At 36.9% G+C, this 27,283-nt stretch overlaps 3 protein-coding genes across 4 annotated transcripts; 1 reads left to right on the forward strand and 2 right to left on the reverse strand.

The window, feature by feature from the left end:
• Window positions 1–659: 659 nt before the first annotated feature.
• LOC146163953 (nucleobindin-2-like) lies at window positions 660–8,242 on the reverse strand. 2 transcript variants are annotated; one of them, XM_083381151.1, is made up of 11 exons: window positions 7,819–8,242; window positions 7,325–7,432; window positions 7,112–7,238; window positions 6,937–7,043; window positions 6,170–6,355; window positions 5,521–5,611; window positions 4,222–4,280; window positions 3,414–3,602; window positions 2,390–2,572; window positions 1,840–1,983; window positions 660–1,652 (listed from the first exon to the last, which is right to left on the reverse strand). In XM_083381151.1, the coding sequence occupies exons 1-11, from the start codon at window positions 7,963–7,965 to the stop codon at window positions 1,266–1,268; spliced, it is 1,728 nt and encodes a 575-aa protein (XP_083237277.1). In that variant the 5' UTR covers window positions 7,966–8,242; the 3' UTR covers window positions 660–1,265. The 2 variants fall into 2 exon arrangements, with proteins under 2 accessions (XP_083237277.1, XP_083237276.1); XM_083381150.1 differs by lacking the exon at window positions 5,521–5,611 and adding an exon at window positions 5,833–5,923 and having other exon boundaries at window positions 662–1,652; window positions 7,819–8,241.
• A 3,155-nt stretch (window positions 8,243–11,397) lies between these two features.
• Window positions 11,398–14,450, forward strand: LOC146163954 (solute carrier family 2, facilitated glucose transporter member 1-like). The gene is made up of 2 exons (XM_083381117.1): window positions 11,398–11,594; window positions 11,722–14,450. Exons 1-2 carry the CDS (start codon window positions 11,550–11,552, stop codon window positions 13,135–13,137), a joined length of 1,461 nt encoding a protein of 486 aa, XP_083237243.1. The 5' UTR covers window positions 11,398–11,549; the 3' UTR covers window positions 13,138–14,450.
• On the reverse strand, window positions 14,300–27,273 carry LOC146163955 (cilia- and flagella-associated protein 69-like). The gene is made up of 18 exons (XM_083381116.1): window positions 27,143–27,273; window positions 26,866–26,981; window positions 26,575–26,687; window positions 26,243–26,368; window positions 25,931–26,108; window positions 25,525–25,678; window positions 25,213–25,387; window positions 24,459–24,589; window positions 23,627–23,790; window positions 22,780–22,998; window positions 21,967–22,132; window positions 21,223–21,356; window positions 20,391–20,573; window positions 18,836–19,049; window positions 17,597–17,790; window positions 17,003–17,200; window positions 15,570–15,782; window positions 14,300–14,682 (listed from the first exon to the last, which is right to left on the reverse strand). The coding sequence occupies exons 2-18, from the start codon at window positions 26,974–26,976 to the stop codon at window positions 14,569–14,571; spliced, it is 2,787 nt and encodes a 928-aa protein (XP_083237242.1). The 5' UTR covers window positions 26,977–26,981; window positions 27,143–27,273; the 3' UTR covers window positions 14,300–14,568.
• Between the last annotated feature and the right edge of the window lie 10 nt (window positions 27,274–27,283).

The raw sequence follows: 27,283 nt of genomic DNA on the forward strand, positions 1-27,283 counted from the left end.
TAAAAATTCGGAGAGTCAATGACTCCGCAGCCATACAGTTGCACAAGAACCACGTAAATCGTAGGAAGGTAAAGCACACTCACATTCTGGGTTTTGTAAAGCTAGATAGCTAAGAAAGTGGTACTTTACAATACCCGTACTGCAATAATATTGTAGATTTGTACAGATCGCGGAAAAATGCTTTAAATAATATTGCACAGAGTATGGGGCCGCGGACCGCCTTTCTATGGTCACAACCAGGGTTTTTTTTAAGGTTTGGTTTGGGTGACCGCTAAGTAGTTTTAAGATACCGCAAGTGTTTCATTTAAATACCAAAAAGTTGCAAGTCCAAAATTTGGGAAACCGCTGGAGAAATTTGGGAAACCGCTGGAGAAATTTGGGGGACCGCGTCGGTCTCCAAAACACCTTAAAAAAACACTGGTCACAAAGAAAACTAAAACGTTTCGTTTGAAATAGCGAATTAGTTTTTAAACGGTTATCTACTTCAAGTAGATAAAAAGTTATTTCAGTGTTCGGTCTGAATTTTTAATTTGTAAAACAATTGCGCAAGCATGTAACTGCATTCCTGATATGTTTGCTTTAACCTTTCATTTAAAAAAGTGTCGTGAAGGGACGGCGCTTTTGGCTGTAATATTTCCCTTACAACGGTTCAAAGCATAGGAAAAAGTGATATAAGATCGCACGGAGGGTTTTGCATTTACAAAGCTAAAGTTGGCAAAAGATATAATCGAAAGGGGCGCGACTTCAACGCACCAGAAGAGAAATTAGTCTAAAACTTTTCAAACCAACCAATCAATATTCACACTAAACTGCCACTTGAAATCAAAGTAAACGTGAAACACCACCAAACGAAATTGTTGCGACTGAGCAATGTATTTTGACATTTAAAGATTGCACGCATGATGGTGTACCAGTGTTGCTGATTGGCACAAGTTTTAGGATACGAAAGACAACTGTAGTTTCGGAAGCATTCAACACTGGAGAGGAAAAGTTCAACCAAAAGTTCAAATGTTAACTTACCGCCTGACAATCTTAAACTCTTGACGGCGATTATAAATAGTTTAAATATCCGCGCGCGACAACGACAGGGACTGCGCATTAACACATCACTTCGCGCTCAATAGCTAAGAAAAAGAAAGTGTAAAACGTAAAGCTTGCTTCACCGACCTAGGAATGAATTAGAAAATAAAACTCCATAATTTTTGTTATTAAAACGCATATCAAATATATCTCTTAGGCAGTGGTAGAAATGGGCTTAACAGCTTTTAGGTTTGGTTAACCATGATGGGGTCTGCCTGATGTTGACCCTGTGGTGGTACGTTTCCACCCTGGGGTGGGGGTACGTTTCCACCCTGGGGTGGTGGTACGTTTCCACCCTGGGGTGGTGGTACGTTTCCACCCTGGGGTGGTGGAACGTTTCCACCCTGGGGTGGTGGTACGTTTCCACCTTGGTACTGAGCCTGTGGGGGTGGTGCCCCATCTCGGGGTTGATCAGGATGAGGTTCTTCATCGTCGTCAGCGATTCCTTGTAGCTTCTTTAGGTTTTCCAGCTCCTTGTGAGCTTGCTCGACCGCCTTTTCTTTTTCTTCCCCGGGTGGAAGGTTGTCGACCTTGTCTCGGATGTTCTTGGCGATTTTGTCAGACGCCTCGTGCTAAATGGAAAAACGCACAAGTGGCTATTTAAAGATGCTGTTTTAATATCTTTAGTTAACTGGGGATAATTATTTGGATAGATGTGGTTTTACAAAAGTTTACAAACGGTTAAAAAGTGAGTGTTTTCTTTTTCGAAAAACACTACCAGATGAAAAAAAGTACTATTTTTTGTAGACCTGATATTACCTTTTGAAGTTCCTGTTTCATTTGGAGGATCTCCTTGCTCTGCTCCTGAAGATCCTTGTGGAGTTCCTGCATTTTCGCTTCTTGCTCCCGGATTACCTTTTCCTTGCCATCTAACCGGAGCTTCTCGTCCTCTTGAATTCCGTCCTAAACAAGCAACATCCGAGCGATTAAAAGTTGCGTTCTGTTTATATTAACCAACTTGAGTATGAACTTTTTATGACAAGCTGAAAACAAAGTTGCGTTTTGTTCATATTAACCAACTTCAAACTGTAATTTTTGTGACAAGGTGAAAGCACACGCACAGACACACACGCCACATCATAACAACATTAACAGCACAAACGTATTTCAACAGCTTCAAAAACTTTTCAGTCCACAAACGGCACCTGAAAACCTATTTTGTTTTGTTTTTACAGCAGGAATATATTTAAGGGCTTTCAAAACCTTTTAGTCTACAACACCCATCTATTTTATTAAAAGTATGTCTTTATACCTTTCGTCAAATTAGCTGGAAGGAATTTAATTTTTGTGAGAACTGACAACCACCAACCTTCCCTGCCTCTCTCCGGTCCTCTCCGAATTCCCTTCTCAGACCTCCAAGCTCCTTGGCATGACCCTTGAGTGCCTCCAGCTTTTGCTTGAGGACCTCCTCCTGTTCCTTGATCGTCTCCCTGTATCTTGTCATCTCTTCCTGGGTGAACAAAGCGTGCTCTGCCAGGAGTTGATCCAGAGTCTAAAAGATAGATATTCATTTTAATAAAATTATTACAGACAGAATAAAGCTGTAATAAAAGACATCCAGTTTATTAAAAAGGGTTGTTTTTTACACAAACACAAAAACAAATATTTTTGTAGGCACTTTACAGGTATTTGTATTAGCAGAGTTAAGATTTTAAATTTGCCCGCTAACCAATGTAAGGTCTACCTATTGTTGGTAAGAGAACGATTTGAAAGTCACCGTTATAGTGTTTATGATATTACAGCAGCACTATAAACTGTCACGTTACAAAGGAATATTTACAACTTGTCCAGGACGTTCGTAATACTATAAATATATGAGTCGGTTTAAAGAACTAATCAATAATTTAAATTATAGTTAATTAAGTCAACTTGTTTACTTGTAGGCGTGAGAATTTTCGATTAAAATTTAGTTATTTTTTTAGCATGTAACTACATTCCATTTGTGAACCGAACTAGAAAAGGAAGGTTAAATTATTGAAAAACTATCATGTTGGACAGAATTTTGCAGACTGCCGTCCGGCATTTTTGGTAAGTGCTATTTGGTCCAGGCGAGTTCTGATTAGTAAACACTCGCCACGCGAGTGCATATTTTTAAATGCCAAGCCTGATTAGAAATTGGCATGATTAATATAACTTTTTTTTCAAAAGTATTTCTAATATTTTAAATACTCTCACTGTTGGTTAGACAGTTTAAACTCCGTGAAAAACAAACAATTTTTAATATTGAAAAAAAAAAGCTTTCTACACTAAACATAATGTAATGTAAAACTTCTTTAATTTTCAAATGCATTATGCTGAAGTATTTTTAGATGTTTGATGGAAAATTTTCCTGCCTGATAAGAGTCCTCATCTGGATTATCGAATTGTGGGGTTTCTGAATATTGAAGGAATTCGTCAAGTGAGATGACACCATTCCTATCAGTGTCTACTTCTTTCATGACATGCTCACGCATCCTCATCCGCTCCTCGTCCATTTTCATGTAGTCAAAGTTTGAATCGTTAGAATTGTAGGCTTTTTCCAGCTGCAACATAACACACACACAAATTTCATATGTCTAAAAACAACAACTTAACACAGATAGCAAATTATATTGCCCTGAAGAAGATTGCCTGAATAGGTGGTCGAAACAGTGGTACTTTAATAAATTTTTTGCCGAAAGAACAATTGTACCATTTGAAACAATGCCTGGCAGCAACAGCACATTTATTAACATAGATAGTTGGGTTATTTAAACAGCTACTTATTTTTAAATAAGTTTTATAGCCGTAATACATCTTCATGCTAAATACCACAAGGGAAAACCACCTATAAATCCAGCACAAAGTCACAAAACAAATTTATTAGGGCATGTTTCTCATGTAATGTTTAAAATGTTATGTACGTCTTTGCTCTGTAATACAATGTTACACCAAGTACAAATTTACACCAAGTATTTCATGTAAAACAAAATATGTTACACATGAATTGTAATAAACTTTTGGTAAAACGTTAAAAACATTAATGTGAAATTAGGTATGTTTAAATAATAAATTACGGTAGTTTTTAAACATGTTGAATCTCCTGTTTTTAAGGTTTAGTGAACTTACAAAACACATTTTTATTATAAATTCAATGTTTTGTTAAAACAAATGCATCCTTACATCTTTCTCAAAGATGGCTTCCAATTCGCCTACATCAAGATAGCCGTTTCCATCCATATCTATTATAAAAAAACTCTTTAAAATTTTGAAGTATAAAACCCAATGTATAGATATACTTTTTAAAATGAAAAAAAAATAACTCCACCATACAATTTACTTCATTAAGGTAATGCCCAAATACAAATCAGCATTTGCCGATGAGTGAAAATACTTATTTTTTCAATATTCCTCATTTGTGAAAAACTTGTTTTTAAAAATATAAAACATTTTGTATTTACTACTATCTTAAAATAAAGAAACATTGATCGTTTGGTTGCTCAATTTATCATAAACTACCATGTTAAATACCTACACTAGCATAAGAAAAGTCTGATAATAAGTTACACTTATGTAACATTATTGTATTATTGTTATTTACAATTAACTTAAAATTAGTATTAGAAAACAATTTTAGTCACATTCATGCAGCATTCAATTCAACTGTTGGACAAGCAAAACTAAATTATAAATAAGCAAATACTACTGTGGATGAAATATTTTTAAGGAAAAGCAATGCAGTTTGTTCAGTAAAAGCTGGAGACAAACTAAAAATAACACTTGACACCAATAATTAAGACATGCAAGTGAAATATTAGGGCAACAAAACCAAGTGGATCCATTACAACCCCATTCCCTTTTGTACCAAAGAACTATGCAAAACCATATGACATTAAACATATGCTTTTAAAAATAGGCTAAACAATTTTACCGACTGTACTAGTCTAATATTTCCTCATCTGCATAAACAGTCACCAGTACAGCTTCCTTTTCCTTTCTCTCTAGGTTAACAGCATACACATTTTAAAAGTTAAATAATAATACACATTTTAAGATTTATGGATTTACTTGTTGAACAAAAGTAGTTAGTTCAGAGATGGGTAGTATTGTGAACTTGTAGCATACTAACAAAACTGGCACAACCGCACAAATGTGTAGCAAAATGACATAAATAAATATGTTGCACTATTTGGCAGTAAACTTTTAACTCTATGAAATCATGCTTTGTCGCTTTTATTATCACTTTGTCTCAAGCTAAACACTTTTGAAAATAACAGACAAACATTAATGAAGAACCCTGAAATGGCAGCAAACTTACATTGTCATGCAAGCTGTTAAAGTGGAGGTGGCCATGCAACATTAGAATCAGGTGAATTGTGGGTGGTTTGTAAGAAAACTGATTTCTAAAACAGTTATCAAACCAACTATAGTTGATGTCACCAATACTCTGGGCTCACCATCTATTTAAGGCAGGGGGCTCACCATGTATTCTGAAGAAGGTTTTTGGGTTGAACTCCTGTTCATTCAAACCGTCCTCCTCGTTCCATACCTCCTCAAGCTGTGCCTTACTGCCCTGTATTAATTGTGTAATGGATCCACATAAAATCAACAATGCGACGCCCATTTGTTTGAAAGAGGGGAGTGTGTGTCTAAGCGTTTGTGGTTGCAGGTGAAGTCATGTTTGGTTAGCGCATCGTGCACTGGCGATTTGAAAACTAAAACGAGTGATTAGCGACAAACAACCAACAAGCAGTTTGGGGTTAGGAAAGGGGGCCTTGCAAAAGGCAAACTAACCATGGAGGTAAAAGAAGGTTTTAGGGTTAAACTCTTCATCTACAAGTCCATCGTCACTTTTCCAGACCTCGTCAAGTTGCTCTTTGCTACCCTGTTGACCATTTTAGTTCATTGTTTGTGACGAACACATAAAGAAACCATTGGTTGCTTAAAACAAGTTTCTCGAAATTTACAGGTTTACCTACGTATTAATGTAAGAAAATAATATATCTGTGCACAGTCGTGTTTGGCTATTATTTGACCAATGGGAGACAAAAATGAATTTAGTTAAAGTTTGGAGTGGAAACATTTAGTTACCTTAATTTAGCAATATACTATACTACAAATGGCTGCTTACAGGATGATGCATGTTGGAGTTTTTCGCAAGTTCTATCTGTTTTGCATTGTACTCCATTCGTGCTTTCTCCCGCTCCTGCTCATCTAGCTTTAGCATTTTCTCTTCGCGTCTCATTTCTTTTTCCATCTCATACTTCTTAAATTCCTCATGTCGGTTTTTGTCATAGTTTTCCAAATCTGTTGTAGCCTGTAAAAAAATGAATACCAGTTAACAAAATGCTAAGTGGTTTATTTTACAGCAAATCTGGGCAAAATACAGCATGCCGGCATATCGGTCTGCCTAAATATGAAATCCAGTCCACAGCTTATTACTCTAAAAAAACAATCACAAAATTTGTTTGGGTAGCACACACATCTACATGTATTGATACCACGTTTTTCAGAATAGGACATTTTACCGGATCAAAATACTAAAAAGGAAATTGTTTTTGGGCTTGGTGTGAATGTTATCTGTGCCATACGTGTTTATTTTTTATATAATTTAAAAGCATTAAAATAATTATATGTAAATCGTTAGTTAATTAAATATTTGAAAATTGGCAGTCTTTTTATAAACAATAAGTACAAAGGAGTTTGACATAAGTACAAAGGAGTTTAACCTGAATAAATAACTTAACTTAAAAACAGTTTTAAAAGTTATAAAAAAGTAAATTAAATTTCTATAAGTTAACATATGGTGTTTTAACAACTCAATAGGTATAAAAGTTGTAAAGCAATATATCAGCCTAATCAATCACATCACAAATTAAATCTAAAATATAAACTTACAGCTTTAATTAAATTTGTTAGATCCGATGCCTCGAAAGTGTGGGGATTTTTTTGATCTAGATGATTGGCAATCTGATTTAAGTATGGCGATTTCTGAACTTTTCTTCCTTTAAAAGCATAATAATATTAGTTTTTTTGTTCATCACATATTGTTTACCATTAAACATTTATGTACCCTTTTCAACATCAACTTTGGCGTGCAAGATCTTTCTTAAACGATTCATTTCTTCCTTCTTTAATTCATTCAATTGATTTCTAATCTGAGTTGGCATGTTGTAAATTTCTGGGCTCAGTTTTCCATTCTACAAAATGGAAAACAATATTAAAAATTAAGACAATACATAATGTAGAAAAATTAAAGTTACTTTTTCCAACAAGTGTTACCAACCTTAATATCATCAAAGTCCGCTGTTTCCATTTTCTTTTTGAAACTTTCATCACTTTCTAAAAGTTTTACCACTTTTTGAAGGTATTGATCATAATACAGGCCAGTGTTCTAGATAAAAATAAAACAATTACACCAATCATCCAAAGGAAAATACAGACATTTTTTGCATTTATTTTCTATGTTTTAACTATTGTAAACTAGCTAAATACGGAGCTTAAAACAAGCAACAATTATACACAAATTTCCATGGATTTTCATAATTTTTAGTACCAGTATCGGGAGCTGATTTTTTTAGCGCTGTTCAAGAATCCTACTACTTTTTTATAGTAACTACATACAAATTGAAATTGTAAGCAAAAAATAAATATTGGGAATAAATATAATAATAATACTGGACCCACCCAAACCCAAACGCTATTGCACTCTAACCCAAATATTGTTAGCAATATAAAAAAATAAAGTGTGGTAGGATTATAGACCAGCGCCGTATGTACCACATTCTGAGCCTGGTTGGCAGCCTCTTGTGCAGCAATTGTATCAACAGTTTCTTCTACGAGTTCTGGCTCTGGCTTTTTAGTTGGTGCTGGGGCAGCACTTATTAAACCAATCACAAAAAGAATTATTAAAAATTGATTTCTCATTTTTCTATGAAGAGTAAAACTTCACTTATTCTAAAAGATGTTAATGCAGAAGTAAAACAAAACGTTAATCTGAATAGGTATACTTTATTATAATGTAAACAGATTGAACAAGTTAACAAATATGGTAATATAAGAAAACAAAAAACACGCATTTCATTAAAAAAATTATCGTCTTGTTACGTAAAGCCAAGAGTATTTATTATCCGTACTAACAAAAACACTACAGACGAACTAAAACCATTTAAATAAAACCTCAATCCAATATTCGTTGCTCAAAACAAAACAAGCGAAAGCCAGAATGATTTTTTCCCTGAAAGCTTCCTAAGGCAACTCATGCTTCCGCATACGTAATAAAAATATTCTCATGGTATCTTGCCTTGGGGCAATCCCTCGGGTTATTCGTGACTGCGTTCTAATATGTCTGCCCGGGCCGCGACGAAGTGATGTTTTGTTTCGACATTCGTTGTTAAAATACAAGCCGCTCGACAACTCATAAAATATAACTTTCTCGCAGACAATACACTCCCAATACAATACAATACTAATTTCTCAAATTTGTACTTATTGTGTATTATTTTATTTTCTAAGAATGTCAATTATTCTTTAAATTCTTGCCTTCTGATCAAGTTAAGTATTCAGTTTAAATTACGTCTCTCTGGACCAGTGGTTCTTAACCAGGACCCTGAGTAAAGTGGGCTTTAAGCAAATGTAATTTGTTGTGCGTTTTGCTTAAATGAACTATTTGAAATGTTTTTTCAAGGTCTGGTACTGTTTTCACAACTGTTTGCACGGGGGACAATTTTAGCGCAATGTTTTCAGGTTGTTGTACCTCGAACCAAGCACAGCATTATAGATAACTAAATTTATTTGAGTTTGCCGGGATGCTTTGGATTGGATTAGTTACAAGTTTTTCCGAGATCCAAGTAGTTTTCTTACCAACAAGTTACTACTTCGCAACAAAAGTAAAACAAGTGCGCTGCAATGTGTAATCCATCGCTCTATAGAAAACACATTTATCCGAGTCTTTAACCCAAATGATCACAATGCCTCGAAGGTTTACTTTTATCTGACAAAAATTTCCATTTGGTAAAGATCATCCAAAGTAATACGGTTTGGTAAAACTTGTAAGACCTATTTCCGCTTGATTTGCTGTTTGGTTGAGGGGAGGGGTTGAGCCTGCATCATATGGATGGTAGGTGTTTTTTACCATTTTAAATTTCACGAGAAACTTGCTCTCCGTTAACTGCAAATCTGTTATATATTTAACTCTGCTTGTCGGCCGTTCTGTTCGCGGCGGTGGTCGGTCGGTCGGAGTAAATCGTCGTCAAACTGAAGGAGCGGCGATGGCAAGCTGAGCTTGCTTCTCCACGTGCGCGCGCGACTTTTTGCTTCTTGACGTAACCGCGCAAAACTTTTTAAACACTTTTAGGGCAATTACCTGCGTAAAAATTCAAATCAAGTATATCGCCTTGCTAAAATGAATTCTTCCAACTTAAGACTTTTATGTTTTATAGCTTCTTGCAGTATGTTATCGCGCAAAATTTAGGCAGATTTAACCAAAATATCGCGTGTATTTCAGGATTAACAGTCATTACGCGATTTAAACAATTGCTGTTACAACCTAAGGTTTTACGTTTGTTAGCGGTACCTGATTGATATATATCACCTATATCACAGAATTTCGTTACCTTGGAGGCCGTTTGAGCCAACACTATACTAAACCTTGCGAGAATGATGTGGCACCGAAAATACCAGCGTTAAGGACGACCGCCGCCTTTGTTAATATGAAATGGTGGTAATTGACGCTTTTACAATAGCTGTGCTCTTATATGGTTTTATTGTAATTGTGTATTTCGTCGATCCATTTTAGACACAAAACATAATACACTTTTCGGTTAAATGTTAAATTACCACAAGTCATTTTTAAATCATTGGATATAACACGAGATATAAGCACACCAAAATGGTATGTTACTATGCAATGGTGATCAACAGACAACGACGATGGCTTAATGCATTTTTAGGCCTTACCACGGAAAATCGCAGCATTCTATGTAAAATATCGCGCTTATTGAAAAAGGTTTCATATTATTGTTACATGTAATTGCCCTATTTAAAGTGGGCAACACCGGATATTTAGTATGCAATATTTTGTTTTCTATGGCCAAAGAAAACAACAACATGATTAGGTTAAATATAAAATACAGAATGCTTACAATTTTAGAAGCAGGCCTACTTGACTACTTTCAATCAGGGAGTCAACCCGTTTAATTTTCAAGGTTCATGTTAGGTTCGAATTACGTATTTTAATACCATCATAGTTTTTTTTACCCAATACACCATAAATAGAAGTGTGTTTCTGGACAAGAAATAGGTTAAGGATGTTGCTAAACAATTAAAATGCGACGTTTTTTTCTGATGAATAAGCAATGTTTGCTGTCATATTTTTCCGCTCTTTTTGTTGCACATATTGCGTTTTTCTGTCGCTTTTCGCGTAATACGCTCTCCGCATTTACCATATATTTTTTTATTCCGCAAAATAAAATTCATTGGTTGGATGCGCACGTGAGATGCGGTTTACTGGAGTGTGTAAAAATAACATGCTGTGTCAAATTCTGGATAAACTTTGGCCAGTTGCAATTTTCAAGAATCTAATTCTAAAACAAAACTACAGTTTCCGGTTTAAGTGCAGCCGCAGGGTCATCAGTCATCATGGTTGCTTAATGAAAAGTTTGGCGCTGGTCTAGAATCCGTTAATCTCACAACCTTTTTTACAGTAACGAAATACAGGGCGCTGGTCTAGAATCCTACCACAACGCACATTATTTGGGTTAGCGGGGGTCAAGTATTATTATTAAATAATTAATATAATAATACTTGACCCACTTACACCCTAACTCAAATATCGTACGTTGATTAAGTAATTGTGGTAGGATTCTAGATCAGGGGTTCCCAACCTGTGGTACGCGTACCACTGGTGGTACGCGACTGTTTTCAGGTGGTACGGAAGTAGCGTTTTTTTCACAAAAATCTGGATTCACAACTTTATGTTTGTTCATCTGGTTTTGTTTACCAAAAAAAAAAAATCCGAAGCCCATTCATTAGTACGTAACATCCCTGTTGTTTCCTACCATTGCGATCTTTAAAATACAGGCCATTTCAATTATCACCAAGGAGCACAGCATTTGCTTTAAAAAGCTGTACAACACTGTGGAACAGTGGGCGACCGGTGTCAAATATGCCAAATGATTGCTCTTGATAGATAGCATCTACTGTTTTATGGCTTAATCTACAAATAGCGTTGAATAATGCTAGTTGTAAGCTAAAAATACATTAAAATATGAATCAATCAAATTAGTTGTTCTGCAAGAAGTGGTATGCGTGGCAGTACAGAGCGTCCAAGTGGTACGAGAACGTAAAAAGGTTGGGAACCCCTGGCATAGATATTTGGGGTCTTTAAAAAGTTTTATATCAACTTTTGAAAACTAACAATGTATTACTACTATCACTCTACTGTTGTTCCAGTATTGTCTTTTTGTAGATATAATTTTGTTGTTTAAATAGGGTGTTGCGTGTGTATTATAATGAAGGAAGGGGAACCAATATTGGATAATGATTCAGAAAAAATGGTAATAATATTTGTCAGTTTAATGATTTATTATCAGTAAATAAATTAATTTTTACATCACCAAGCTACCAATAAATCTAAATAAAACTTTATCTTAGAGTCGTAATTGCAAACAATTAATTTTACAGGAGCCATGTCAAAAGGCATCTTGGAACCTCACTTTCGCTGCAAGTGTTGCTGTCATTGGGTCAAGCTTTCAGTTTGGTTACAACACAGGGGTCATTAATGCCCCAGAATTAGTCATTGAGCAGTTCTACAACCAGACATACTTCACCCGGTATAATACATTCATGGAGAAGACCCAATTAAAAGTGTTGTGGGCTGTCACAGTTTCTATATTTGCTCTTGGTGGTATGGTTGGGTCATTTATGGCTGGTTACTTGGCAGATCATTTGGGAAGAAAAAGAGCTTTTCTGGTGAATAATCTATTAGTGGGAGTAGGTGTTGTACTCATGGCAACTAGTAAAGTAGCAACTTCCTATGAAATGTTGATGGCTGGCAGGTTTGTTACTGGAATTAACTCTGGCATTAATACAGGTCTGGCACCTCTGTATCTCACTGAAATTGCTCCGATGAAATATAGAGGTATTTTAGGCACATTTAATCAACTTGGAATTGTTGGGGCTATACTTATTTCACAACTGCTTGGCTTACCCTTTGTGTTGGGAAATGCGAATAGATGGCCAATCTTGCTTGCTGTTCCTATACTGTTTTCTGTTTATCAAATCATTGGTTTGTATTTTTGTCCTGATTCGCCTGCATATCTGTCCAAGAAAGGAAATGAGAAAGAGTGCATTGAAGCCTTACAATGGTTGCGGAATAGCAGCAATGTTTCCCAGGATATAAATGACATTAAACAGCAACAAAATGCAGCAGCAGAAGTACAAACTACTGGTATAGTTGAAATATTTAAAACACCAAGTTTGTTACGTCCAATGATTATTGCAATTGTTATGCAATTGTCTCAACAGTTTTCAGGAATTAATGCTGTATTTTACTACTCAACTAGCTTGTTTGTCAATGCTGGAGTGCCTGAGAGTCAAAGCACCTATGCCACTGTGGGCATGGGTGTTGCAAATGTAGTAATGACAGGTGTATCTATTACTTTAATTGAACATGCTGGAAGAAGAGTACTCCAACTAGTCGGAATTGGTGGCATGTGTATATGCTCTATTTTGCTGGCTGTCACCCTTAATGTTATTGGAGTGACATGGGTTTCGTGGTGTTCAGTTGTTCTAGTTTTTATTTTTGTGATTTTCTTTCAAGTTGGTCCAGGGCCCATTCCATGGTTCATAACTGCAGAGTTGTTTAATGAAGCAGCCCGCCCAGCTGCTATCAGCGTTGCAGGTCTGGTCAACTGGACGGGGAACTTTGTCATTGGACTTGCATACCCTCCTCTTGAACTTCTCATTCACGGCTACACCTTTGTTATATTTGCAATTTTCCTGTTGGTATTTGGGCTATTTACATATTTTAATGTCCCAGAAACAAAGGGAAAATCAATAAGTGAAATTTCACAACACTTTGTCACTAACAAACTCTAAGTGAATTTAATTGGACAGCATTATGCAAGTTTCATGTAAGACAAAACACTGCCTTATATGTTCTGCCTGTTGAGAATTACTTCTGGTTACATAATCAAGTTTCCACTCTTTTTTCACAGAATATTTATGATTCAACACTATTTTATGAATATGATTTAACACTATTTTAAATTATAGAGAAGGGTTCTTCCATGATCCATTTCCACTGTTTCCTAAGCTTGCTGTCAGCTTATAGCTAATTGCCTATTTCAAACATGTACTTTATTACACAGTGTGTGTGTGCTTACACAGAACAGTACTTTTTTATGTTTTTGTATATAATTCATTCCTAATTGTCTAAACTTTGTGTCTGAACTTTTCTGTAAAATATTTTATGTAAAATAAGTCAACTGTTCCCCTTGTGCTTATTGTGTGGTTAAGTTGAATTAACCGCTGCGTCAAATAAATGTTCATGGAATTATTCACACGACTCTGTGCAATATAACCATGATAGTAAAATTAAAAGACGCACAGGCAAACAAACACCTTATCTTTTGGTAAAACTAAAATCGCATTGTGCAAAATAGGTTGCCCCATGCAATTAACAAAGATTAATAACATGCAAATCCTGCTTGAAATCTTTTGACTTTCTCTTATTAAGTAACGGAATTTGTGTTTACTCACTAGTACAAAATTCCTGTTCTAAAAATGTTTTTCATACTGATAACTGTATTTAACACATTTACCCATATATATTTAACACATTTACCCATATATATGTTAGTTGGTTTTTATATTAAGCGATCGTCAATATAGTGCAAATTTGCAAAGATTGTGTTAAAACTTTAAAAAGGTCTCGGTAATATGCATATTTTAGAAAAATATTTCTTCATGTCTATCGTTTTTAATACTTTTTCGTGTATGATGAACCCTATGAGCTATCGTGCTATAATTTTGAAATGCTCAATATTTTTCTAAATAAACCATATTTAGCCCAGTGTTTTAAATCGCCCGCAACTTAAAGCTTAATTTTATGTTAAATCACTTGCAAAATTACACTTGTCTCCGTACCAGTCAACCATTTCTTTTTATGCAATTATGACAGACTATTCGCTTCAATAAACCGCCCAGTGCTGAAGTACACATTTGTGCTCAATGTACAAGACTTTTAACTAAATTTTGCTGCAGTGAGACCATTAAATTTATTAATAACCAAATCGCAAATAGTCGCTGAAAATGTTTCGGTTTGCTACTCACTTCTTTCTAGACTTTACAGATCGAAACAACGATCACACTTTATGTTACCCTGCCAGTAAAATATATGCTAGAGCAAAACGCCCCTAGCATTTATTCCAGAAAAATAAAAGATGTGCGCTCATAAAGACGAGTCGTGATATTTACAAAAAAGCGCGGACTAAACGTCAGTCAAGTAATGAAGAAGCGATTCGGGTGTCAGGCCAGGACTTGTCCTCGTTCGTTGTGCTTGTCCGTGGCCACGATTACACTTCCCGCCAGCAATGCTGTCTTGGGAGTGCTCTCTACGGTGATCGTTCGCCCCTGGAATGTCTGTGGGAAAATAAGAAAAGCAACCTGTAGTTATGCTAATGCTTTACTGCACTTAGGGTTAGCAATGCGCAATTTATATGGTATTTTACGGAAGAACAGGCACCCTTATGTGCTTTGTTCCCTTTTTATGATCCTTTATAGCCCTAAATTATCGCTGATTGTGAACGCGCATGGCAGAAGCCAAACAGCCTATGAAAGCGCTTTTTCTGATTTTTTTCGCAGAACTGTCACCGCGAATGTTTGCATTTTCCCAGTGAAAAGACGATCACAACCAAGTGTACGTCAGCCTATAAAGTTGAACACAACTCTTGATTTACACGTTGACCCTGTTTGTTTGCTGAACCACCATTCAGATACCCCATAAAAAAATATCTTTAAAACTTAAAATGTGGAGTAGCAACAGGGTTCAGTATGGTCAATGGTCACGTATCCCACAATGTGATGCATGTTAACGCGAAACAAACAGAAGAAGACAGTTGACTGCCGGATTGGCCTAACTTTTTCTTTTACAACCCCATAAAGCTGGAACAAAAACACAATTCAAAACGGATCGCCTTTAGTCAACAAGCTTTCAGAAACTGCATAAAAATGTACTTCTCCTTAAATGCATAAACGTACCTCTTTACTTCCGTTAGGTAAAATAGTGAAACAGAAATTCATTGTTTTGGAACAGAATGAAAACTAGAATTTTTTGATGTCACAAAACTAATAATAACATATTTGTTTGCCTCACCATACATACAGCACGTTAACGTTCTTTAAAGTATAATATCTGCTTATTTACTACTTCGATTTATTAACCCAGAGACATTTCCCCAGGTTCCTGAAGCTATTTAAGTAACACTGCACAGCTTTAACAACTCGAATCGTGGGTGTGGGTGACATACGGTGGTCTGTAGCTTCTTTAGCAGGGTCTCGTGGAAGGTGGCGTTGAGTTTCTTGCTCTGTTGGTCGCGATAGCGCGGTTTGGCGCGCGACGACTCGATCGACTTATCCTGTTGTTTCTTGCTGCCGACAAGGTGCTTGTAGTCTGAGGTGCGTTTCACGTAGTCGTTCCAGCGCGCGATCGCCTTCTCTTGCTGCTTGTGGTTCTCCTTGACCTGAAAGAATGGCAGCCGATCAATGATCTTGTCGCCGATTGTAATGAGGTATATCGGCTGAGCGCACGATTTCGCCCGTTTAGTTTGAAAATGATGTCGGCACTACAGAGTTGCCTTTATGATTCCTAAGGCCAACGTAATTTACATAAAAGAGAGTTAACGGTGTGTGGTTTCCAAGAGGACATATTTTAAAAATCAATATGTGAGATTATCACTCAAAACCAAATAACACGGAAAACAGCAAATAATATTTTGCTTATTCTCAAGCATAATTGAAATTAATTCATTTTTGACATATTACCTCCCTAAAAAGTCTGAAGATTGTTGGAGTTTTTATCATTTGCACAATTAACACAGTTGCACAACTTTTGAACAGCTTTTTCACAGCAAGTTAAGATTTTGCTTTTGCCGAAACAAAGCCTATATTTCTAAACTTTGGTCGAGTAATATTTAAAACGTTTTCTTCTATATACACACAACGTTGTTTTGGAAATTCCTGTTACACAACACATCCATTTCACGGATCAAATACGTCGCATAAGGCCGAGTTCCTTTAACTGAAGTGGCGTCACTTCCGGCTTACGACAGCTGTTTATCATGATTATTGATCGGTGACGGCACACTTTGCGCATGGCAAGTCGGCGCGTATGGATCAGTTACTTTCGGTAAAGTAATTGTATTTAAGGCGATAGTAAAAAAAACAGGGTCTAAACACACTGCAAATATGCAATAAAATGAAATTACCTGTTACCACCACTAAACTATAACTAATGAAGACATATATCTATTGATTTTCATATAAGCCTCTTGTGTTGGATATGCGTCATAACGCCATCTGCTCTGGCCTATTTTTTATTTTGGTAATTGTAATATCGCTTGCTTTAATTGATAACAAACAGGATTCGCAAAGGACTCCCGCTTACATGAACGACAAACTGTTATTATGTTGGTCCAATGCGGTTGGATGGGCATGTGTCATAAACCTAATTGCACTGGCAAATAGAAAATTTTACTTTGTGTAATCGCAACATCGCTTGCTACCATTCATAAAAAACACAATTTTTGCTAATACCCGCTTTTGTTCCCTTTAGCCCAGGCCACAACAAAGCAAAATTTTGCATTTCTTATAATGAAAGACACTGGCCGAAGAGCTTTTACACAAAAGGCAGACAGTCATTTAAAATATTATTTCGTTTCCTACGAGTGGTCACAAGTGTTACCTCGACGTAAAACTGCTTCTCATCGTGCAGGTCCTGCTGGGTTTCCGCCTCCAGTAGCTCAGCCTGGAGCATTGCGACTCCCTTGCCCCGCTCCACGATGGCACGACTGATCGTCTCCATAGCCTCCTGGTCGGGGGTGGTCGGCCGCACGCCCTCCAGTGGAAGTTCCGCCGCTATTTCGCTCCAGACCTCGCCGAGCTAAAGACATGCTCGTTGTGTTGTGGCCTTTAGCGTTACTTTATAATCGCGGACCCCGTTTTGTGCGTTTTTATTCGTCTATACAACGCCGCGGTTTGAAAGAATGTTATTAATACCACATAGAACGCAAGCCGTAGGATAATTCTTTTTTAATAAAACATAATAAACCTAATATTTAAACAATAGCCAATATAGCCTAATGATGTAATACTATTTTTTAAACTTTAAAAATGCAGTATTTCTAAGGAAGAACGTCGCTGTCGAAAAGTTACATTTTGTCATCACACTTATGCGCCAGTTTCCGGATCTTGAATTGCGCAACCCATTTAGAACTACTTAGTCGACACAAATGTACGCCTTCTTTGTATCTAAATACAACGCTAAACGCACGCCCACCTTGAAGTCCAGGTACTTTTCGATTATTGCGAGCGTGACGTAATCCTCAGTGGTGAGCCCGGGAAGGTCGCTGAAGCCGAGGCGCGTGAAAAGAGCGAAGACCTTGGCGCGGAGGTTCTCAGACACGTCGACGATCGACTGGGAGGCGGAGCTCGACGGCTGTGCAACGATCGCCTGCTCCCGCTGCATCTGACCTGTATAAAGGGCGCGAAAGTTAAAGATTCAGAATATATAGACCAGGCTGCGGATTGAACTCGGGTTCAGGACTCGAGTAAGATCACGTAAAACTACCCGAGTCCCACATTCGACGTGCAGTTCCAAATTTTAAAACTGATATTGCCGCCAACTGTAAATAGTAAAGGCGAAATAGCATAGCATATGGTGGATGTTTTCCAACAATGTATTGTAAGTAAATGAATTATATGACACCCCTATAAAGTGGAATTCTAAATAACCACCGTATTTAGTTACGTAAATTGGCGAAATACATGCTATAGAGTCGAAAACGGACTGAAGACTCGACAAAATCGCACATTTGACCAAAGTCGGACTCGGGTTATTTTTAACCGACTCCGCAGCCCTTGTGTAGACACGACTGCTAAAGCCGCAATTTAATGGCGAACGTGCCGTCAGCTTTCATGTGCTGTGAAAACGTGTTTTTGGTGCGATAAACATTTATAGGTCTAAAGAAATTTGAAAGCTGGCAGATATGTTTTTAATGTTAAGCCAGGTATGTTAAGCCAGGTCAATAGCAAGGCAATTCGGGTATAGGCTTCAATCCGGGAAGCTTTCATGGTTGCTACCACCACACTAAACAAAACAAAGCTCTTAATTCCGATGTTTTAAGGCAGTGTTGCTCAACTTTTTTTCGCGGCGACCCAAATATTAAGTGTAATTATGACGACTACGGTTTGGCGACCCAATTGTTTTTCTCTTTAAGCGAACTAAAAAAATAGCTTCTTGCAAGCGAACAAAAACTAGGCTTTAGCATGAAGAATTTCGAATTTTAATAAATACATTATTTGTATTGCTTCCTTAATTTTCCTAATTGGGAAATCTTGCTCAGAAACAATCTCAATTAGTATAAACATGTGAATTACTGCAGTCAGCGACCCAACCAATTTAAACGGCGACCCAATTTTTGGTCGCGACCCAAAGGTTGAGAAGCACTGGTTTAAGGCTTTGTTAATGCAAAGTAATCCGATGTCTATTTGCATTTCAAGGCGAGCAGCTCCGAACCTGCAATTGGTGCTGCCACGTCCGCGATCGCTCCGTTCTCATCCCTCAGCGCTCCGATTCCCTTCTCCTCCTCCCTCCACAGGTGGATGAGGAGGTGGGGAGCGGTGACGTCACGCAGTCCCCTCCAGGTGTGGATGTGGGCGATGGTTTTGGGGTTCTCACATAGCTCCAGCAAACAGCCGAGGATCAGGTTGTGCATATTGCGCGGGCAAGCCTGAAGAGGTGCGCGAAACATTAGAAATAACGGTATTGGATGCTTTTATAAAAATTGTTTTTAATGTAGCTGCGCAACCGGTTTGTTTTCCATTAAGTGTATATATATTCTTCCAATAAATAGTACACGTGTGTGTATATTAATAGACAACACGCCGCAGGATTGTGTTGTTGTCTAAGCGTTTCAGTCGTACACCACCATCGTAAGCCAGAGCAACATTTCACATTGATCATAAAAGTCAGCGACTCATTTGCTTTCGTACAAAGGAAAATCACGAATAACTCCCATAATTTTATTTTAGCGCTTGCTAAAATGTCTCTAAAAGGTACGGTAATTGATTTTTTTATGTAAAATTATTTACATCTTTCCGGTTTAATGTTCTAAAGGCGCACTAAGTATCGATCGTTTCTTAAAGTTCTACATTTATATCTGTGTCTTAATTGTGGCACGGTAAGGTGGTGACAATGTAGTAACAGTTAAGTTAAATCTTGCGGATGCATTTTGAACTGAAGCCATGTCGGATTGTCGGTGTATGAGAAGTAATTATTGAATGAATTTTGCGCGTACTGATTACAAGAACCGTACACTGCACAAAGAAAAAAAAGTAGTGAAAAATCCAAAGGAATATTGATCAACATGATAACAATATCATTGACACTCGAGTAAACGTATTTTTGCTTTCCAAAGGTTCGTTGAGAAATGGTTTGGCGCTTGTATTTGCGTTTTCAGTCGCCATATGCGCTGGATCTATTGTAATTTAATTCCATCCGCAGGAGATTGTCGTGCGTCCATCAGATCGGGGGAAGAAATTCGGTTATTACCCATCGCTTTTTTAGGTCATAGTGTTTTGCCTAACAAAGCAGTAAGACCTTTAATTACAAATATTTCAAATGTTAAACAGTATATTTCTTTGTCAAGGATTCTATACTACACCAAGATACAAAAGCGCGAATCAGTTTACTGCACAGGGTCTTATCAAGCTCGTGGTTTGTATTTCCACGAAATAAAACGGTTGTACTATATTGAATTCAGCTGAGGACAAAAATACTTTATTTATAAGCTTACAATTTATATAGGATATTATTAAATAGCATTACGTTTGGATCGTTTCCATAGAAAGTATTTCAGGTAAAAGTAGTCGTATTTTAACCTAAATTTGTGTTTGGTACTATACACACAAGACATTGCTTTTTTTGTACAATTTAATTGCGAAAGGCTTTTTGTGGATCCTTTTTTTGAGTGAGGAACCTCTGAAGCCCCGGCTTGGGACACGCGCGCATTTTTTTCCGCGTTAAGCGATCGCAGCTAAACCGCAAAATTCCCGGAAAAACGCAACCAAACCTGAAGCAAGTCGATGAGTAGAAATACGCCCTCGTTCTCGAGCAGAAAATCCTCGGTGCTGAAGCAGCCCACTGCGCAACACCAAGTAGCGTCAACTGCCGCAAGCATAAGCTTGTGGTGGCCGAGGCCGCTCGACAGCTTGTCCGGATTGTGACGCATGTAGTTCACCAGAACGTCGATACCCTGAAATAGCAAAGTTGTCGGAAAACTGCCTCACAACCGGGAGAATGTAATTTGACTGGCATTATTTTTGGTTTGGCAACATATAGTTTTTTCTTGCGTTTTTGGTGTTAGTTGAACATTATTACATTACATCCAACAAGAAAATTCGATGTATCGGATAAAGATACACCAAATTAGTCGGGAGTCTTAGAATTGGATCTAAAAAGCATTTTTTTGTATGACATCTTTTGGCAACTTCAAAATAGCTTATTTTATATTAACGCTGTTTGCACTTTACCTCCACCATCAGTTTAAATAAAAAATACCTCAAGTAAATCATTTTGTTTAAAAATTTACACCTTTAAGGGGGAAAACGTGCATTTGACACAACAAAACCAGAGACAACACATTTTCCCATCGTTGAAAAAAAGTTTTTGGTCACAAACACGCCAAAAGGTGACAAATGTTAACATTATTTGCGAGCATGATAATAATTTATTCTTGCAACAGTGTTTTACTTTTTTATTAGGTTTAGGTAAACTTAACAACAAAATAAAACTGGACAATTTGTTACATAACTAAAACTGGACAAATTTGTTATATAACCGGTAACGTCAAATTAGTTTTGCTCGCCTGAAGGGATGTCCGCTAAATTGCCAAACTAGCTAACCTGACTTCCGAACAATTCTTTCCTGTGAATGTCGGTCTCGCACAGGGTGGACAGTATGTAGAGCATGTCGCACTGCATCTCAACGTCGATGGCGTCGTCTTTTGAACCGTCGCTCTGGAAGTTTTGCAGGATGTCTAAGATTTAAAGCAATAGCGACTGTAGTCGATGCAAAGGGTATTAAAAGTAAAAAACTATGCGCAGTGTTTTACGATTTGACTTTTTTACGAAACCGCAGCTGTTTTATCAAAGTATCACCTGCTTATTATACTATATGATGTAGTGCCAGAAGTAAAGTCTTTGCCAAATCGGCTGTATTGTGATAAAGTTTGGAAATATTGACCACTGAGGTGCCCCCGAATCACTTAAGAATACATATAATGTATACAGTAGCTTGGAGCTAAACCAAAGCTAGGAAACTCCCCATAAACCTTAACGTTGTATTATTTATACAGTCATGATATTGGGGTGCTGGGCAAAATCTACGTTACCAGTCAACGTTATGTACTTATGATTTAAAAAAACACTTAAATAAGCCAATGTGATTTTATTAAATTCAGGCACAAAAAAGACCCTTAGTATCAGATCGGATCGACACAATTTGATACAGGACAATGAGAACAACGTTAACTTCACAGCAACGATAACAACCAGAGGCACCTTTTCTACCGGGGTGCACTTCTTGGTTCTGTTTAAACGGTAGCACACTTATCAAGTCGTTTAGCACCAAACATGATAACTACATACTCAGAAGCTGGGCGACGACTCCTTGGTCGCAGAGGTCCTGAGCAACTGTTTCGTTGCCGCTGGAGACGACGGCGTGAATGAGCCGAAGACAGAACCGCATCTGTGCTTTCTTGTTTCCCCGTCCGCCCGCTCCGTGGAAGGAATTGCCGTGTCCCAAAAACTTATCCTGAACAACGATTAGGACGTTATTTTCAAATTATTGCATGCCTGTACGGCCAACATCAGTTAATTTAATACTCAACTCCCAGAAAAATTAGCACTTTAATTTAAATTACGTCCATGAGACCGACTTACGTAACACAAATGTTTCTGGGGCCGTTTATTAATCGGCAGACCTAGTTTCGAGCCATATTTTTAAGGTGACTCTAAGTGCTTTTAATTAGGCACATTAACACGGTTTAAAATATCGTACATTGATAATCACAAAATGGCTGCCAACCGATGCATACGATTTTGAGTTGTCCATCGTTTTTTTAATTTTATTAGAGGCGGAGCATAGAATTTCAAAAATATCGGATCGAAATTGATGCCTGGGATTAACCGAACAGGGCCAGGAAAATTATTTAGGCAGTTAATATCACATTCGAATTTCTCACAGTCCAAAAAGTTCGATATAATTTTGCAACTCCATGAAGAAAATATAGCTCGATAGGTATTAGTAATGATTGAACGTTAACAATGCAGATCTAAATTCAGGCAATTTTTATTTTGCATTTAAGTTAAGATTATTAAATCGAGTCGCGGTACTTTTCGACTGAAATAACGTACGCTCCGATCTCCGGCAAAAATAAGAAGGGCAGTCAGGCGGCGTACCTGGGAAACGCACCACTCTAGAAGCAGCAGGAGTCTGGTGCTGCCTTGGCACGTCATGTAGTCGTCGATGAGCAGTACGGCGAGCCTGCTGAGCGCCGACATGGCGTAAAGCTGCAGCTCCTCAAACTGCGCAGGACTCCACTCACGCGGCAGCTTGCGCTCCTCGTTGGCCTTCACGTAGTGGAACAACGACAGCAGCACCTTGCCGTCGGCGAGAAGCTGCGAGAGGAAGAGCCTTAAGGGATGCGTATATTGGAGGAGAAGATTGGAGTGTGCGAGCGCATGCGTATGAAGGTATATATCGCGCGACTCGGCAGAAGAAGACACATTTCGAGCAATCGGTGTGATGTACGCTTCGATGCAATGTATTCGGCCTTTCGTACACTCGTCCAGAAATCGGTGTGAAACTGGCATGACGTCATGTATTAACTTATTTACTGAACGTTTGGCCGCGTAGGGATTGATTTACTGAGTATAGGAAAGCCCGATAACATTGCATCCGAGTCGATGCCAGGGCGAGGTATCAATACCAGGGTGGCATAGAAGCAAATGCAAAATTAAATTAAGGTATCAGCTATATTTTATTTCAAGCTCAAAATTAAATTACTAGCTTTTGGCGCCAGTTAATAAAATGTTCGTTTAGCGTGACAAAATTTGAACGATTTTGTTAAATGTAGGAATTTCGAAACGACCAGCCATTAAATAAAAATTTACCTCGGACAATGTACAGTTGTACACATTTAATGACTCGGTCCGGTAATAAAATATTGACACTTTGTGACCCAGTACATCAGTAGGTCCTCCCATCTGTCAAAATAACCTCTAAAATTAACACACACATACATACCTGTATAGCGGCTGGCTCTCTGCTAAGTAGTTCCAGCATGTTGATAAGGAGCTTTTTCAGTTCAAAGTCTTCACGACTCTGAGTAAGCCTAAGCGACTTCACCAGTGGGTTGTGGCTCTTCACCTCCGAAAAGGTGGCGAATAGGATTAGTTGCTTTGCAAATCCTGGTGGAGGATTACCATATGGTTTAACACATTCAATGTAAAAAATGGTACTCATTTATCTAACAAAGGCGATTTAAATGTAAAAAAGGTCCGAGAAAATTCACAAATAGCTGATCTATGTACATTACATTTTGTAAATGGACGTATTTGTCTAATTCTAAAAGGTAAAAGGCGAAAGCTCGTCCAATAAGAAAAGGTTTGTGCAAAAACTTATCGAGAATGCAATACAATTTGTCTTTATAAAGTGCCATCTGATTACCCAGTATATTAGGTGACCGGGATTAGTTAATAATACCAGTTCAAATAAATTGTGCCGTTAAAGAAAGGACTGACTGACTGAAAACACTAGTCGGCTAATCAGAGATTTTTTTGCAGGTTATAAAAGGGTGGAAATTCGAAATCACAAACTGGGGCCTTTGTGTCACCAACTCAGCTTCGCAATTAAGTAAAGAAGCAACTCAATATACAATCATTGAACATTTGCCTGCTGCATAAAGTCGACTTATTTTGATTATCCCTGAGGTATAAGATCCAAACGAACTACCTTACTATATAGTTTCATTACCCGTCATGTCTGTATTAAACTAGCTAAAAACTTTAATACAGTGAAGTGGACCATAATATACCGATTTGATATAGAGTTTATAATAGGTCAAAGCGTTTCTTACCTGTTTCAACGATGGGTGACGCCGGGTTTTGCACGACCAAGGTTGTGACCACAAGGAGGTCGTTGCGCAACTGCTGTTCGTAGTTTGAGCAACCGTTCACCATCAGCTCTTTGAAGGCCTGCTTTAGCGCACTTAAAAATAAAACAACATAAACGGCACAATAAAATAGCTGCTGTTTATTGTTAGAACTTTTTCACGAGTATGGCTTGCCTGGATTTTACAGTTGGTATGTCCAACTCTTTGTCTTGTAATTGTAACTAAAGAAACGGTTATCGGATATTCTGGTCCAAAAGTATCATACGAAAAAATATTTGAAACCAAACGCACAAGGTTTTTACAACTTACCATAAAAACGTACTGTTAAGAAGAATAAATTAAGCTTCGATTTAGATGAGGTTCGTTTTTTATTGTTTAATTATATAGGATAGGTGCGTACTACCTATTGCCTATCCCATTTTTTAAAGTCCCAATACAAAAACCATTAACCACAATCGCCTTCAGTTTAATTAAACCCATCAGCATAACAAATAGAATAATTTAACACAAGTTGTTTTTTGTATTGTGATTAGAGTGTACTTTAACAATAACATATAGCTTTTAATCTATAACACATTTCCCTTGAATGACTGCTAACATAGAATGACAAATGTGTTTTGTCTCATCTGACTATATTGACAAAGAACACCACAATTTTTAGCTTTAAAAATGGCAAAACCAATGATTTTCTTCATTAGAATTTTAAGAAAAGGCTCACTTTACACAGTCCAAGTTGGCTAGTTGCTGGGAGACTTCTTGGTTTCCAAATTCAAGAAGATTCCACAGGATTTCAACAGAGATAAAGAGAAGGTAGCCCGATGGTTCGGGTGCATTCATTCCACAGCAAATGTGAAATGCTGCATCACTTTTCAACATTTGGTTGCAGTTGGCTTCTGCAACAATAGTTTAAAAAATCTTTAGAGCAATAAATAATATTTATTAGTTATTATTAGTAATAGCGGGAGTGCATACTAATGTTGAAAGGCAATACTATTTTGTTTTTACAATATTAATAAATGCAAACATTTACCTGAATTTGCAGAAAGCTTTTGAAGCACTTTCATAATTTTTAGTTTGATTGGCAGATTTTCGCCAAGTAGGGACAAGGATTTCACAAGGGTCTCTGCAACATCACTCATTTCAACCATAGTTTGATTGTACTTGTGACTGGTTGGCCGTAAACCCTAAAAAAACATGTTACATCAAACTATGCAAAAAATGAAATTCTGATAGGTAAATAGGGTTATTACTAAACTAAAGTCATAGCCAAAAAATAAATTAATAGATAATAGAAAATGGTATGTTATTTTAATAAAACTCACTGTTTCATTGAAAAAGGCAACTGACTGCTTACGCTTTACTGGGATATAACCAATTCAGTTCTACAAATATATTGTATACAAATGCAAAACTGTGCATTTATAAAGGGCACTTACTTCCAAATGGTCAACAAAGGTTGGTGGATTGCAGTATAATGAAATTATGGCATCTGCTAGTGCAGATCGAACTGTGGAGTCTGACACACGCATCAAGTATCCCAATTGTGCTATCGATTCTACCACTATTTGGGCAAATAAAGTTTCGTCAGACATCTTTTCTTTTAAAAATGGTAACCTGAAATATTCATTGAATAAAAATAAACCAAAGTTTAATCAATTTATTAAAAATTGAAATTTTTTGTATTATTTTTTTTTATTTTTAAAACAATGAATTTACAAAACGATTTAATGGAATGAATTTTTTCTTACCCACATATGCGCAAAAGTTTGCACATGGGTTCGATATAACATTTTTGTGATGATATGCGATCAGCACATACATTGAGGATTTTAAAGACTTGAACTAAATCCTTGAGGAGAAAACCCTTAGAGTATCTGTGAAAAAAAGGAAAACCCCCTATTACAACAGTTATTAACAAAATCAACATGATCAAGCTTTATGGAATATTTATCTCAATATGTCGGACATTGATCTCTTGTTACTATTATTATATGTCTCACAAATCTAGCTTATATGACATTACAATAGTTAGGCAGTTGGCGGATATTTTTAATAACAAGTTCATAGATTCTATCACAACCTTTCAGAAATCCTCCTCAGTGCATGAACATGTCTTTCAAACAATTGATCAGAGTGGGGATCAGTCAAAAGCTTTGCTGCCCGATTAAGATCTATTGGTTTAAGTTTTAGGCCCTTAAAAAGACACAACAATTTTCCAAATATTAAAGAAATAAGCACACAAATTTGAAAAAATATAAAGCTTATTGTGTAAAATAATTAGGTTTTAATATTAGTTATGTAAAAGTAAATTATAACTTACTATAAATTAATTTAGCAGCTTATTTATAAATGACAAGTACAAATATTAAACCTTCGATAACCCAGCATCATCATCTGTAAGAACATGTGTAACAATCGGAATTCTCTCCTCACTACTCCTAATTACTCCAGTTAGTTTATTTGGTGAAGTCAGCGTTGCCATGATTTCTATAAGTAATATTAGTTAATATTATTCACCAATATTGGAGAGCAATCGTGGTCAAATCACAAATTTAAAACTGAAACAGTTAAAAATATATTTTACATGCTGGTTTTATCAATAATATTTAACACAAAGGTATTCCTAAATATCCAAGTTTTTCACCAACCTTTTTCAGGTAAATACTTTTATTAATCACGGTTAATCACGCTGGCCTCCGTCAAACAAGATTCTAATTTGTTTCACATTCTTATATGAAAAGTAAGTTCATAAGATTACCCTCTTGTTGTGAAGTAAAACTCTATTTAAC

The sequence above is a fragment of the Ascidiella aspersa genome, chromosome 2, assembly GCF_963924565.1.
Source record: "Ascidiella aspersa chromosome 2, kaAscAspe10.2, whole genome shotgun sequence".
Classification (NCBI taxonomy): Eukaryota; Metazoa; Chordata; class Ascidiacea; order Phlebobranchia; family Ascidiidae; genus Ascidiella; species Ascidiella aspersa.

Bases quoted from the DNA above. Each gene is read 5' to 3' on its own strand.
- LOC146163955 (XM_083381116.1), bottom strand. From the start codon at position 26,976: ATGGCAACGCTGACTTCACCAAATAAACTAACTGGAGTAATTAGGAGT. The intron at 22,133-22,779 runs GTACGCCGCCTG...ATCGTTGTTCAG, and splicing joins TAGAGTGGTGCGTTTCCCAG to GATAAGTTTTTGGGACACGG. The intron at 15,783-17,002 runs GTAACACTTGTG...CCATTCTTTCAG, and splicing joins AGAAGCAGTTTTACGTCGAG to GTCAAGGAGAACCACAAGCA.
- LOC146163954 (XM_083381117.1), top strand. From the start codon at position 11,550: ATGAAGGAAGGGGAACCAATATTGGATAATGATTCAGAAAAAATG. The intron at 11,595-11,721 runs GTAATAATATTT...TTAATTTTACAG, and splicing joins ATAATGATTCAGAAAAAATG to GAGCCATGTCAAAAGGCATC.
- LOC146163953 (XM_083381151.1), bottom strand. From the start codon at position 7,965: ATGAGAAATCAATTTTTAATAATTCTTTTTGTGATTGGTTTAATAAGT. The intron at 7,433-7,818 runs GTACATACGGCG...ATTTTTATCTAG, and splicing joins CCAACCAGGCTCAGAATGTG to AACACTGGCCTGTATTATGA. The intron at 7,239-7,324 runs GTTGGTAACACT...TCCATTTTGTAG, and splicing joins CGGACTTTGATGATATTAAG to AATGGAAAACTGAGCCCAGA.